General features: G+C 33.8%; 3 protein-coding genes across 7 annotated transcripts; 2 read left to right on the forward strand and 1 right to left on the reverse strand.

The window, feature by feature from the left end:
• Window positions 1-7251: 7251 nt before the first annotated feature.
• Window positions 7252-7883, forward strand: LOC140862559 (uncharacterized). Its single transcript, XM_073265586.1, has 2 exons — window positions 7252-7334; window positions 7430-7883. The coding sequence occupies exons 1-2, from the start codon at window positions 7252-7254 to the stop codon at window positions 7881-7883; spliced, it is 537 nt and encodes a 178-aa protein (XP_073121687.1).
• A 1164-nt stretch (window positions 7884-9047) lies between these two features.
• Window positions 9048-9656, forward strand: LOC140862560 (uncharacterized). The gene has a single exon (XM_073265587.1). It carries the CDS (start codon window positions 9048-9050, stop codon window positions 9654-9656), a length of 609 nt encoding a protein of 202 aa, XP_073121688.1.
• Window positions 9657-10324: 668 nt separating this feature from the next.
• Window positions 10325-13556, reverse strand: LOC140864934 (uncharacterized). Of its 5 annotated transcripts, none has more exons than XR_012144430.1 (4): window positions 13328-13556; window positions 12987-13105; window positions 12637-12712; window positions 10325-10623 (listed from the first exon to the last, which is right to left on the reverse strand). XR_012144430.1 is itself a non-coding variant. In XM_073269361.1 (4 exons), exons 1-3 carry the CDS (start codon window positions 13468-13470, stop codon window positions 12690-12692), a joined length of 285 nt encoding a protein of 94 aa, XP_073125462.1. In that variant the 5' UTR covers window positions 13471-13556; the 3' UTR covers window positions 10325-10623; window positions 12641-12689. The 5 variants fall into 5 exon arrangements, 2 of the variants coding, with proteins under 2 accessions (XP_073125462.1, XP_073125461.1); XR_012144428.1 differs by having other exon boundaries at window positions 12641-12712; window positions 12945-13105; XR_012144429.1 differs by having other exon boundaries at window positions 12945-13105.
• Window positions 13557-15734: the final 2178 nt, after the last annotated feature.

Here is a 15734-nt window from a genome sequence, read left to right on the forward strand (position 1 = left end):
TCGACACTGATTCAATTCAATATTATTGCATCGACCAACCCGATGTCAAAAAAATTTCTAGCTACGTCCCTGGACTAGCCTCGAAGAAGCACACTACAATTGTCTAATTTTTTAGTCAACCCTTGATTCCGCCCTTAATTCGGCGGAATGATTTTTCCTTGCGGTGATCTAATTGGCAATGATTGATTGAAAAAGGAAAAAAAAAATCCCAAGAGAGTGGATGCATTGAAGAAGAAAAAGTGTTGGCACAAGATGCACTGATGTTGATAATAGGGCACAAGTTACATTCTCATAATAAGGATATGGATGATACAGCAAACTTTGAGGTTGGCTTTTTAGGCCAACATTTTGTGAACTGAAGAAAAGAGAAAAGAAAGCAAAGATCAGATGATGAATTCATATTGGGATTGGATTGAGAATATTAGAGGACCACAACCACCTTGTTCCAGAGGATATATAGGGCTTTATCTTTTATCATAATAGGAAGTTGACATCAAATTATGCTAAGATGCACACAACGATTGGCACGGCAGAGGCGAGCGTGACAGTATTTGTGTTTATAATTAACAAGAATTCAAATCTTGAATAATCTATCTTGTATTTATGAATTAGTCGCAATATGCCAATTTTTCAATATCCAAATTCGCGCGATGATAAATCATGCATATATATATATATATATATATATATATATATATATATATATATATATATATATATATGCATGGGACCGTCAGTAATACACGTGTATAATAACATAACATTATTTTTTTGATTGCGCGAAAGATGACAAATTTATATATATATATGTTCTACTCATCTAAATCTGGATCGGCTGAAGCTCATGAAGTACTGAAAAGAAAGGCACCAAAAATTGAAGATATTGATTGAGTTTGTGTTTCTTCCAAATTCCTAATATAAAAGTGGATGTTGGAGGACAAGAAGAATCTTGATTGGCCCTCATTAAAGAAGATTTTAGTAAATTATTTGGGCATCTGAAAGGGCCAACTGAGAGAAGATGCCAAGTACTTGTGTTCGGCCGACTTAAACAATTATCATGGGATCAGTTCCTCAAAGTAACTATTTCGTATAATAGGACATTTCGCAATTGGGTTGTGGCCCCCTGAATTATTGGAGAAGCTTGGAAACTTGAAAGAGAGCCACTTACTTTTTAGCACTATAAAGTTAATTTTATATGATATATATATATATATATTTTTAGATATTATAACTTCACATATATCTAAATAAACAGTCATATTTATCATTAATGGATGACGTTTTTTTTTTTTTTTTGGCTCTAAAGTCTAAATGGAAAAACCGAGACCATCCGTTGATTGTGCCCCATTGAAGCTAGGTCATGGTTTGCATTGTTGAGTTCATTGAATTTTTATAATTTGTGTTGACGAAAACTGAAAAAATTAAGATGGACAATATTTGAAAGAATGAACAAATGAATATTATGTAAGCAAATTTTGAAAAAAAAAAATTAAGCCTCTATTTGAATTCTGGTCAATATTCCAAACTCGATTTTTATAATTCCAAGTATAGCTAGGATGACTCTATTGTTGGATTCAAGGTAGTTATATATGAATATGGAAGCCTGCCCGGATTCATGGAAAAGACTTTTCCACTCTTTGGAGAAGCAAGCTATAGGGTTTTGAAGGTTTGGAGAGAGGAGAATTTAGTTTTTAGCAAGAAATCAAACCCAAGACATCATCACAAACTTTGGATCTTAGTGTCATATGGACTACATTTCATTAACGATATTCGGTTATGATTCAATAGATTTATTTATTTAATCATTTGTGTCTTAATTTTAGATTGATTTATATTTAATTGTTGGTTTACATGTAAATAATCTACTCAATCATTTACACTAGCGTCTTGCACACGCAATGCGTGTGTTTATCAAATTATCATATTAAAAGATAATTTATGATAAAATTTGTTAATTTCTAAAAAAAAATTTAACAAACCAATCTCAAGTAGGTAATATATGTGAGAGTTAGTTTTTGAATTTTGAAATTAAAATATGTCAAACGTGAAGTATGAAATTATGGAAAAGTTGTATGAAAATAATTGAAATTGCAAAATAGTTTTATTTATTTATTTATTTATTAGATATGGTTATTTTTTGAAGTTCAAATAAAAATACCAAAAAAATAGTTACTATAACACCCTCTTGCTTCAGTAAATTGTAATAGATAGTAATAGATATTTGTTGTTTGATCGAACGGAAAGACTATATATTAAATTTTAACTTCAAAATATCAATCAATGCATGACTAAACCAATTGGAAGATGAAAGGCTATAAATTAAAGTTTAACTTTAAAATATCAATCAACGCATGACTAAACCGAATGGAAATAGTATTTCGTTTCGATGCATGGTTTTAGATGAAAACTGAAATTTCAGAAAATTTTGTTAAATAAAAATAAGTTTATTAAGTCTAAATTATTTAATAAATAATATAAGGAATTTCATTTTCATAGGCAAGAATTTGAACAGTCTATTGAATTTGAACATGTGTCACATGGTCAAGTTCGATACCGTTGTATATTTCTAAGAATGACAGCGGGGCGAGCCTAGGCCAGATTTGACCAAACTCAGGACATGTCCCACCCTGAATTTCATTATAAATTATATAATTTTTAAATTTTATTCAACACAATACAAATTTTAATATTTAATAAATATATCAATAAAATTACTTTCCGACTCTATATCAATAATATTAAGAAATAGAAAATATTATCACAATTTAAAATCTATTAATTTATATTTAACTAATAACAAAGAGAAAGTAATAATATATTAATATTAAATATATCTTGATAGAATAAAATTATTTAATTCTAAAATATTGTGAACTATTGGATTAATTCTTCATTATTAAATATTATAAAAAAATATAAATAAATAATTAATTATATATATGTGTAAGTAAATATATATAATGGGATTTTCAAAAAATATATATATAGTGGGATGACGGGTTTTGAAGCTAATTCACTAATTATCAAGATCCACTCGGAATCCGCTTATAGACTCACGTAACCAGGTTTAATTCGCCCCAAATGGGGTTAGACTGAGTTTAAACCTGGCTTATTGACATTTTTATATCTTTTGGTTATTTTGTTTGAATTTGATTTATTTCGTAATTAATCAACTCGATCTAATCTGATCTGTTAAAATTCTTTATTTTATAATTATAATTCAAATTTAGTTTGATAATCGCATTCACTTAGTTATAAATTAATTTCTCTAGATTAAGTTTAAAAATAAAAATATTAATAGTTATATATTTGATTTTTTTTTTTGAATAGATTGGACGTAAAAAAATCCAGTTTATTATAATCTGATCTATTATACTTGCTAATCCCAATCGATTTCGACGGTGACTGATCAATGTTCAACGTAAACGTTCTTGAATTTGGATAGGTGGTGGGATGATCTCATGGATATTTATCTATGAGATGGGTCGACTAGATCCATATATATTGTGAAAAATAACACTTTTTGTATAAAGAGTAATATGCTTTCATAGGTTGAGTTGAGTAGGAAATTCGTCAAAAAAAAATTAACCGACGATCTCACAAGAGTTTTTATTTACAATTTCACCAGATATCCTAATTTTTAATAATTATTTAAAATAATCTATTTTATTTATAATTTTATGCTCTTTTTGTCTAGTTATATTTATTTCTAGTAATAAATTTTAAATTTATATCGTTGGTGGGGGTAAGGGGGGCGAGTCGGAGTGGCCAAATTTTTTTATTTTTAAATAAAGATTAAAAAGCTAAAATAAATAAAAATAAAAATAAAAATTTTACATTGAAATTTTTATTTTTTTATCTAAGTACTTTATTTTTTGTTTGACGATTTTTTATTTTGTTGAAGTAATATTTTGTCCTATAATTATCTTTCTCTTGAAATATATGTGTTGTTCATTTAGCCCATGGTTCACAAAGTTACGGGAAAAAACAGTTGATTAATATAACACTGTTTTTCTTTAAAATATCGGCGATTTTGCGGACGTCGCGGAACGAAACGGCAATTTCACGGATTTTGCGGAACGTTTTAATTAATTTTTTCAATTAAAATTTTAGCAAATTATATAATTATATCTATTTTTATTATAAAAATATCCTGCGACAATAACCGCGACCGTTCCGTGAAATTCCAATACAATTGGAACAACAGCCTCCGCAACCGCAACTGCGAACCATGATCTGCCCCCCCCCCCCCCCTATTTGATTTTTCTGGCTCCGTCCCTGATTATATCCACAAGTTTACGACAATGTGTGCAAAATACTAGTGTTTAATAAGTTACCATGGCTGATTTGTGGCAATATATATATATATATATATATATATATATATATATATATATATAGAGTTTTGCTATGTTGCCTACCTGCATGCCCACCTATGAGGTGACACTCATCCATTGGATGAACCATTTGTATATGATTCATCTCATCCATGGGATGATTGTCATCTCAGAGGTGGGCATGGAGGTGGGCACGGGAGGTAGGCAGCATAACAAAACTGCTATGTTGCCTACCTGCATGCCCACCTATGAGGTGACACTCATCCATTGGATGAACCATTTGTATATGATTCATCTCATCCATGGGATGATTGTCATCTCAGAGGTGGGCATGGAGGTGGGCACGGGAGGTAGGCAGCATAACAAAACTATATTATATATATATATATATATATATATATATATATATAAAAACTTCTTAAAAATTTAAATGCAATATCCATGCATGAGTATTAGTAAGAGGGTGTTTGGCTAAACTTATTAAAAAGAGCTTATAAGCTTTTAGAGCTTAAAAGCTGTTTTACGAGCTTATAAGCTGTTAGAACTTATTTTAAAAATAAGTTGTTAAAGTGTTTGGGTAAACTTATTTTAAACAACTTAAAGATGTTGATATGTTTGGTATTATAAGATCTTTTATTGTCAAAATTACCAAGAAGGGTATAAATTCTATGAAAATAATGTTTCGAGTTATACATATACAAAAATAGTTTTAGAATAAACCTATATTAAAAAATAATTATTTTTAATATTTTACTTTTAGAAAAATTTATGTGATTTGTAATTTTTTTTAAAAATAATTTTTAATATTTAATGAGTGGAGGATAAGATGGAGATTTATTAAAATATTCAAGGATATTTTAGAGAGATGGAATATTAAAATAAGATCTTTTTTAAAAAAGTACCTCCCCCCTTACTTTTTTTAAAACAGCTTATAAGCTGTCAAACAACTTATTTTGACAGCTTATAAGCTGTTTTTAAAAAATTTTACCAAACAAATTTTCAGAGCTTAAAAGCTCTAAAACAGCTTATAAGCTGTTTGAAAGAGCTTTTAAGCTCTGCCAAACACCCTCTAAGTAAGCCTTCATCTCCCGCAAGTATTCATTTTTAATATTTCTACCTACAATTGATTACCTTTATGGCTTTATACAGATTTGTGAAATCAAAAACGACAGAAATTGTTTCCTAGATAACAGATTTAACACCCATTTAAATGCATTGTGGGTGGGTGTTAAGAGAGAGAAAGGGAGCGCTGAACGGTCCGCCCTCTATTATTATTTTTTAAAAAAAAATGGCGCGTGCAAGCACGCACCAGACACTTTGTGTATCTTGCACGCGTCGAAAATCGCGTGTAGCAGGTGCAAACATGGCCCCACGCGTCTGCACCTGCATTATATATATTTTTAATTTTTAATTTTTTTAATTTATATATTATTAAACAGTAATATTTCAAGAATTTGGCCAAATTGAGTCCAACGAATTGATTTTTTCAACTGTCAAATAATTTTTTTTATTTATAATTTAATTTTTATTAAATTTAATTAAATAAATAAAAATTTAAAAAAATTTAATGGATAGTTAACGGCTACTTTGAATTTTCATCTATAAATACTCACCAATGTTAACACAAAATTTCATTCCAACTCCCTACACTCTCCAATTCAACTCTTCATTTTCTCCCTTTTTTTTTATTAGTTTCTACAATCTTATTTTCTATGCGAAATGGATGAAAATATGAGGGCATTTCTTTAGGGGTGTCGATCCGGGTGGGTCGGATGGGTTCGCATCGGGTTGACGAAAATAACTCTAAAAATTTCTTCAACCCAAACCCGGCCCGAACCCGAATCAACCCAAAAATGCCCAACCCGAACCCGAACCCGACTAACCCGATCAATCCGAACCAACCCGATTTTATTTTTTTTAACAAAATAATTAAATAAAAATTTCAAAACACACAATAATAATAATAATAATATTTAATACATGTAAAAAAATAATATTTAATTTAATCACATAATAACAAAATCTAAGCTTATATATAATTTAAACTTGAACTTTTAGTTATAGAAAATTTAAAGTATACTTATTAAAAAATAAAAAAATATTTTAAAAAATAAAAATTGTACAAAATAAACATTAAATAACGAAAATCTATTATATCAATATATAATAATATTTTTTTCAAACACACAGCGTATAAAAATGTAGTAAATCTATCTTAATTTTATATAAAAATAATAATAACTAAAAGTTTTGGGTCAACCCGGGTTGACCCGAACCCGATTAATTTTTTCGGGTTAGTTTTCGGGTCAACCCGATTCGATCCAAATCCAAAAACCCCCCAACCCTAACCTGATATTTTTCGGGTTGAGTCGTGTCGGGTTGGCGGGTTGGGTTGAGTTGAAATCTCTACATTTCTTACAAATTGGTTGAATTCTACACAAAACCGGCAAGAAAATTCATCTTCCCGAAATCCACAAATTCCACCAACTCATCAATATCTACATCTATTTCCAAATATGCAGTTTCCTCCACAAAACGTTCAAAATTTTCAAGGTTTTGGAAATTTTATGAATAATCCGAATTTTTTCCTCAGAGGTCCACATCAAATGCTTCCAGGCGAATATTGAAAAAACATAAGTCAGCCACATTTCACGCCGCCGGTTGTTCAAGGCTATGGTACCCCACACACAACTGATACGCATTTTTCATCTCTGATTCCGATTGAACCTGCAACTTTGATTTTTTGTCCCGGAGACTCAACTTTTCGATCGTCAATCCCCAATCGAGGTGGTGAATTTAGAAAGAACGGTTCCAAATGCTGAGGGTACGAGAAAGCGTTCAACTTGGACAAAGTTTGAAGACGAGGTCTTGGAGAGAAGTTTTTTCACAATCAGCGATGATCCAATAATCGGCAATGATCAGAAGACAGATGCTTTTTGAGGACGTGTTGCCAGGTACTACAATGAGAATCGTACTCCAGGTTCCAACAGCAGAAAGGCAAATGTTATACGGTCACATTGGCACAACACAATCCAAAAGAAGATAAATCGATTTAATGCAAATTACAATAGTATTTACAGTTCATATCACAGTGGTCATAATGACGAAGATATATTGAAATTTGCGTATGAAAAATATCGCGACGAAAACAATGGCGTTGCATTCAATCTTGAGCATGTGTGGAGAATTTTCAAAGATCGTCCAATGTTTACTCCACAATCCGATGATCACTTTGTGGCCACAAAGAAGACGAGGACCTCCGAGTCAGTAGCAAGCTACACATCTTCCAACCAAAATGTGAGTATAGACCTAGATGACGAAGATACTCGTCCAATGGGTCAGAAGGCAACAAAAATAAAGGGAAAATACAAAGTCAAATCGACCTTGGAGGAACTGACATTAAACTATGACAATATGTTTGCAAAGTTCAATGAGTACACAAGCGTAAAAAAGTCTGAAGTCAATCTGAAACAAAAATACTTAAAGTTGAGAAGATTAAGGAAAAATCTTTCTTGTCCAATGCTGAAGCTAAGAATCGTCAATTGAAGTTGAAGAAGTATGTGATCTTGAACAAAGACACCTCGCAGATGACTACGGAGCAACTTATCATACATGAATGTCTGTGCAAGGATATCAGGTCGAGGTGGGATATCTAAAATGTTTGCGCATTTCGATTGTATTTTCGATTGATTGTATTGTTTAATTATTGTATTTCGTAGTGATTTTATTGTTTAGTTATTGTATTTCCGAGTGATTGTAATATTTAATTATTGTATTTCCGAGTGATTGTAATGTTTAATTATTGTAATTTCGATTAATGTGATTTCAAACTAGTCGTTGCAAACTAGTCATTGTAAACTAGTCTTTAGAAACTAGTCATTGCAAACTAGTCGTTGTAAACTAGTTGTTAGAAACTAGCCGTTGAATGAGAATAACTATATATATAGACACATTGTGCTACGAGATTTTCATTCCACTAAGCTACATTTCGCAAACACATATACAACAACGTGTTTCCTCCAAACATGTCTCATTCTACAGGCAGCTCTAGCTCAAGTTCCAACTCGACAAGTGAATACGAAGTACATGTTGAAATCTACGAGCAAGAAGATGATCCGGTACAAGAGCTTATGTTAATGGTACTTCAACAACACCAACAAGTTATGGAAGCATATCAGAGGAGGGAAACACACGGAAGAAGGAGGTTCATCCAAAGAAATGGTGAATTCGGGCATGACAGGCTCGTCATTGATTATTTTTCTTCAAACCCGATGTACCACGATGAAATATTTAGAAGATGATTTCGAATGCGAAGAGAGTTATTCCTCCGCATAGTGACTGTGTTAGAGAATCATTCTGCGTTTTTTCAACAGAGGGACGATGCTGTGCGAAGAAAAAGGTTGTCACCACTACAAAAGTACACCGCTGTGATTCGTCAACTGGCTTACGGAGTCCCCGCAGACCATCTTGATAAGTACCTACGTATGGGTGAATCAACTGCCATCATGTGTCTTTTCAAGTCCTGCGAATACGTGGTTGAAATATTTGATGATAGGTACTTAAGAAGAGCAAATGTTGATGATGTTCAACATCTTCTTCAAATGCATGATGAGAGACATAGCTTCTCTGATATGTTGGGTAGCCTTGATTGTATGCACTGGAAATGAAAAAATTGTCCAGTTGCTTGGAAATGTCAAATTACAAGGTGACATGGGTCACCAACAATCGTGCTTGAAGCAGTCGCGTCTCATGATTTGTGGATATGACATGCCTTCTTTGGGGTCGTCGGTTCACGTAACGATATTAACGTGTTATATGAATCTCCCATATTCAACATCGTCTTGCATGGAAATGCGCCGAAATTTCACGGTGAACGGCACTACATATACAAAAGGTTATTATCTAACAGATGGAATATATCTCGAGTGGGCTACTTTCATTAAGACTTTTCCTTGCTCGGAGGATCCCAAGAGGAAGTTGTTTAAGAAAAGACAGGAGTCTCCAAGAAAAGATGTCGAGCGGGCATTTGGGGAGCTCCAATCTCGATGGACGATTGTTAGAGGCCCAACTCGTTATTGGTATAGGAAAAAGTTAAAACAAATCATATTAGCTTGCATTATTTTGCATAACATGATTGTTGAGGATGAGGGAGGTCACGTGACAAATTGGTACAACAATGAAGGTGGCGAACCCGTACAACCTATTAATGGCTCAAACCGAGGATTTCAGGATTATCTTCGGAAAAATTCTGAGCTACGTGACACTCAAGTTCATCACCAACTTCGCGACGACTTAGTGGAGCATATCTGGGAGAATTGAAACAACAATCCGTGAATTAGTGCTTCATATGTTATTTTTAATTTCATCGTATCGTGGTTTTTTTTCTAAGTTATTGTTGCATTTCAATTTCATAATTACATTGTATTTAATAAATATATTAAAATAATTTTATTATTATTTTTTAAAATTAATAAAACAAAAACTAAAAAAATAAGATTATTATTTAAAAAATAAATATAAATTTAAATATTTTAAAATTTATTTATTTAATATAAAACAATTTTAAATTATTTAGTGAAATGTGAGACCCATAAATAATAAGTGTTAATGTTAAAAGGATTGTAGGTAAAAACTAAAAAGAGATACGTGTTATTAACAGTGGGACTCACGTCGTTTGATGACGTGAAAAGTGTTATTGAGTGTTATTAACACCCTGCATTGCGGATGTCCTCAGCACGAATAATACTTTATATGATCGTATATATAATATTCTGAATATTTTTCCACTCGTATTATAAATACAATAGTGACCCACGAAGTCACACATCCTACCTAATCAAAATTTTGGCTCATTATTAAGTACATAAAAGATCTTCGTTAGTGATTGGGGACCGCCATAAAAGTCTCAAAGAACGAGTGTGTTTATGCGTATATATATCTATATATACAGTTTCAATACGCAACAGATAGTCACTTAACGCAATAGATAGTCACTTAACTCTTCAAAGTATATTAAATACGATGAGTGACAATTAATCCAAATAGGAAGAGCAATACACATCAAAGCACTACAGATTTTGGTTGATTGTGACAACCACAATTGTTTCGCAGCTAGCAAATATCTGTATCAACAGTTTTTAAAAAAAGGTGATCTACTAAAACATGAAAACGAGTGATCAATTCTTTACAAACATTTTCTTTATTTCTCAAGAGTTCCTGCAGGAGACACCTTTCGCCGAGATCCAATCTTTTTACTGACTGTGTTGATCCAACAAGTTTTAAGTACCTGCCACAATGTAAGATTTACATGGTTATATGAAATGTGAAACAGTCTGTATCTGTAAATAGTTGAAAAACTAGCACTCACTCCGTCCATTTTCAAGTGTCGTATTATTGCATTCAACCAAGTCAATTTTAGTATTGCAAGTATACAGCTGACACATTAGTCTCTTCAAAATGCTAAAGCAATTTGGGCGTGGGCGTAGCTAATGGAATATTGATTTGGGTAGGAGGGGGGGGAGTATTTAAGAATACTTGATCTACTTCATATATGCTTGGTGAGTTGTCAATCACTTCATAGACCACGACTCTGGAGAGCCACTTGTTTCTTCAGCACTAATTTAGTGGGGAACTGGACAGACATCCAAAAGTTGACAGTGTAACTCCAACCTAATTCAAGTAAATTTGATGGTTCTAACACGTGATAGCGACACCATATCTTACAATGCAACTGATGCAGCAAAGTACGCATCACACATTTTCTCGTGTAAAACAATTGGGTTAAAACTAACCCATAAAGTATCAGTTTGCCAGACACCAAATTCAAATGGAAGAGGGTCTATCTTCAATCTTTTGTTATCTCAAACAAGTCAGTTTTATGGATATGTTGGGAGGAGGAGGGACTCGAACTTGGACAACGAGTTTATATCAAGTTCTAAGACAGCAATATGTGGATATCAAACCTATTTTAGCTCCACCAAACTTGATTGACCTAGGGTCATGTCAACATGGATAAATCTGTTGATAGCCTGAATTCTATTGCATAGGTAGCTATCTAGCTAAGGCTCTTTTTAATATGCCACTCCCTTTCTAAGTTTCTAACCATGTCCCTGAGAAAACAACTAAACATTATGACCAACCTTAGCCAACTAAAACAATATACATACTGTATATGCTATATTACTATGTCAAGATAAAGACTATGCCACTCACCCTTATGACAGAGGTGGTCCTTCAATTGACCAATGTTACCAATGGTGGTCCTCTTAAACACGTGAAATAGCAGGATTCCTACCCAGACCAGCAGAATTGACTCTCTAAGAACTAATAGATCAATGTACGGATCTATCAACTTGGGTAGAACTACAGAATTACTCAGCTTTACCCAAGATTAATGGTCCTCTCATTCCCATACGTTAAAGATAAATCTATAGATTTATTTGTTAGAATGCTTGAGAGGCAGCAAACTGAAAATATTCAAGGAAAGTGAACTAAAGTCGCAAAAGCATGAAACTTTAGTATCATCATTTGACTCGAGAATAGCAGATAACCTCTGAAGGATTGCAATTTTATGGCAACATGATAACTAATAGTGAATACAGCAAAGATAAAGACAACATGGTTTTCTGCCAGTTAAGATGTGTGTGTGTGTGTGTGTTGGGGGGGGATGATCAATGACCACAAAGGAGCAGGGCAAATAAAAGAAGCATGAGTCAGCTTAAATGAAAATATACCAGCTGTGTCAGTTCCTAATGCCCGAGTCTCCTACATTCTTTCAAATGTTTTATGTTGTATGAAAGACGAGACTGCATTCTTTCAAATATTTTATATTATATATATATTATATGAAACAAGGAGACGGTGTAAGCATGCTTAACTTCTTCTCATGTTAGCAATACTATTGCTTTTTCTGCTATTTGATGAGTTCCAAAGTGAAGGAAAGCAATGAAAACACAATGAGAGGACACCTCAGAAGTCTGAACATTTGTTTAATTGGACCAAGAATAAAACGAACTATTTTTTGCAAATGGATAATAGTGGAAATGTGGAATAATAAGCCAGTTAACAGTTTTCTCGTTCACAGAGGTTGTCTTACTCTGCAACACAACCTCAAACATCAATTTTCCATTCTAGTAGGATAATCTACCAGTTAACAGTTTTATCGTTCATAGAGGTTGTCTTAATCTGCAACTCAACCTCAAGCATCAAGTTTCTCTTCTACTCACGTAATATCATTGTCAATACTCATTAAAAAAAACCTCCGCGGGACCAAACTACAAATTGAAGGGAAAAAATTAACCTACAATTCAGTGTCAGAATCCTGCCATTGCTTGTCGAGAACCGCTGCTGATATCACCCATCTTTTCCATTCCTCCCTATCAATCCCAATAATCCCAATAATCCCAATTCTTTTTTATCAACCAATTTTCACAAAGCCAACACATAATTTAACTAATTCACCCCTTAGTGGAACAAATATCAAAGTAAACAAAATTTGGGAAAAAATAAAAAAATTAAATCATAATAGAAACCTAAACAAGCTTCCAAATTTCCTATAGAGCATTTATCACCAGGACTATATCCTAATAACAAATGCATCGGACTCACAAAGAAACTACTAGCGATCCTGACAAGTACGGCAGAAGGTACCATTGTACAGCTCACAGCACGCCCGCACATTGGCTGCCAAGTGAGATGTCAGCCGTGCTCCGGCCATTACATTATGCAGTGGCATCAGCGATTGAGTGCATCCCAGTTCCCCCAATGTCCTGCACCACATAACTTGGTGAATCTCTACAAAGAATCCAATTCACGCGAGCTGAGACACAAATGGGAAATGGAATTACGCAGCAGGATAAGAAATAGATCACAATGAGGGATGCACCAAAAATATTAACAAGAAATTGAACTAAGCGTGAGAATGTGGGATAATTCAATTGAATTGGACTAAAATTATGGCAATCTAATTATTAAGTATCGAAATTTAGGACCTGGGATTGGAAAACGAAAAGCGGCGGGGTTGGAGGGATGGCGGGCGAACTCGTCGAGAGGATGCGAGCGGCGGCGACGAGCGGAAGGCGGAAGCCCTGGCCCTGGAGATGAAAGATCTGGAAAACGAACCACGCCAAGCCATAACTGCTGCTTCGTCCGGAATTGGGAGTGGCGCTGGAAGGGTTTTGGCCAGGGTTTGGGGAAGTGATACGCTGCTACGCAGGAGATCGTGCGGCTTAATTTTTGGGCCGTATTCACATGTAGCAGACCAAGCCCAATATTAGGCTAATATTATCATGGCTCGCAGGCCCAGAAGGACAATAATATATAGAACCTAATTTTGATTTCTTGCAACTGAAAAATAATTGAACACTTTTTGTCATAATCTTCGCTAGTATCTATCCTAGCATATTTTTTTTAATCTTAATATACATATAGGTTCCGTTTGAACATGTATTCTATACATTTTTAGAATTTTATAAGTGAAAAAAACTTAAATTATGTGTTTGGATACAATTTTTGTAAAATATTTTTGAAAAAGTGTTGTCTAAGTATAGTTCTAAAAAAATCACTTGAGATGTGTTTGTAGATGTTTTTAGAATTGAACTATGAAATAAAAAGATGAAAAACATTATTTTTAAAATGTTAAAATATTTTATAGAATAGTTGTTCACACTAGGGATGTCAACGGAACGGGTTTGGCCAAACCCGAGATCCGCCCCGGACCCGCTTGTGGATCCGTCCGCATTGTCATCTCTAGTTAATGCACATACATATTTATTCTTAAAACAACTTTTAAAATATTTTATTATTTTTTTAAAAAAGCACTTTTATAAATTAATATCTAAAAAAACCTTAATTTTTAATGATTCTATTATAATTTATAACACAAAAATTATTACTTAATATTTTTAAAGATTTTAACATAGTTCCTAGATTTTTTTTTTTAAAAAAAATCTAAATATGCATGCACAAATCACGTGCTAAAAGCCACTAGTTAACATCTCAGGGTAACTAATGGTCGGCCTTCGTTTTGGAAAAAATTATCATAAAAATCTACTTTGGTATATTTTGAATCTGCTTTTGAGAGTGATGATTCAAGCTCTTCTGTGGTGCCTCCCTCTCAAACCAAGAAAGCAGTTGGTGAATCATCCAATCATACGGAGACTCAAGAAAATTTTTCTGATGAAGATGCCACGTTGGCACAAATTTTGGAAAGTCATAAGCAAGGTAAGGCAACTTATTCTGTTCTTTCCTCTGCTCATCTCTCCGATGATGAGCCTGATACTGAGATGATGGAAGAGTTTGCTGAAGGCAAAGCACATCAAGATACTGAGAATTCCTCATCTTCCTCTTCTGCCGATTCTGATGCCGAATCTTCTGATAAAAGTGTTAATATAGAAGAAGAAGAAGACTCTGATGATGTTTCCAGCATGGATGCTGATGAAGAACCTCTGGAGAAAGAGGATATTTCAACTGCTGAAGCCAGTGTTGTTGTGGTGTTGTCAACACCACAGACAACACTGTTGATGAGGAATATGACACAGATTCTGCTCAATCCCTCATGTTTTACTCTGGAGAAGCTGCTGCTGTTTGGTCTCTCTTCATTCATAGAGGACTGCTGGATAAGAGGAACATTGATGTACGCTCCTATGATAGGTACAATCTAGTTGATTTTTTGAAGCTTAGGAAGCTTTATTATACTGTTGTTGTTGTGATACCCTATTGTAAGAGGGTCTTCTTGTAATTCTACGCAAACCTGACCTCAAGCATTGAAGATCCAGAGTCTACAAAGTATGGTTTGGTGTATCTTCGGGGTAGGATGTTTGAGTTTACTCCAGTTGTTATCAACTCTCTATACTCAACCCCCGATGTAGATGAAGGACACCATCCAGATGTCAATGAAGTTATTTCTGTCCTTACTGGTGGCTTGGTCAAAAAGTTTTCTGACCATTTTTTTTGCAGCCAAGTTAATTTCATTTTATTCGGTCCTTCACAAGATAGCTGTGAGAAATTGGACGCCTTCATCAAACTCTACAGTAATCACAAGGCCACAGGAGTTCATTCTATATGTCATAGGGACTGGGAGTCCTTTCAATTTTGGGAAGCAAGTATTTCGTACAGTGCTTTAATTTGCTGATGAAGGACTCAAGTCTACTAAGCTGCCTTTCCCATCCTTAATATATGGCATTTTAGAGTCTCAGGCATTCATCCACAATATCACAGAAGATCTATCGGATCAACCTGAGATTTTGAAGTTAGCAGCTGGACTTCTCAAGGGAAATCGAGTTCTTGATTTACCCTGGACTGCCACTCCTACTCCTGCTGCTGAAGTTGCTGATGTTGCACCCGGTGTTGCCAACACGGGTGACAACACTGAAAAAACAGTGCCTACTTCTACTCCTA

Source organism: Henckelia pumila, chromosome 4 (genome assembly GCF_033568475.1).
Source record: "Henckelia pumila isolate YLH828 chromosome 4, ASM3356847v2, whole genome shotgun sequence".
In the NCBI taxonomy this organism is placed as follows: Eukaryota; Viridiplantae; Streptophyta; class Magnoliopsida; order Lamiales; family Gesneriaceae; genus Henckelia; species Henckelia pumila.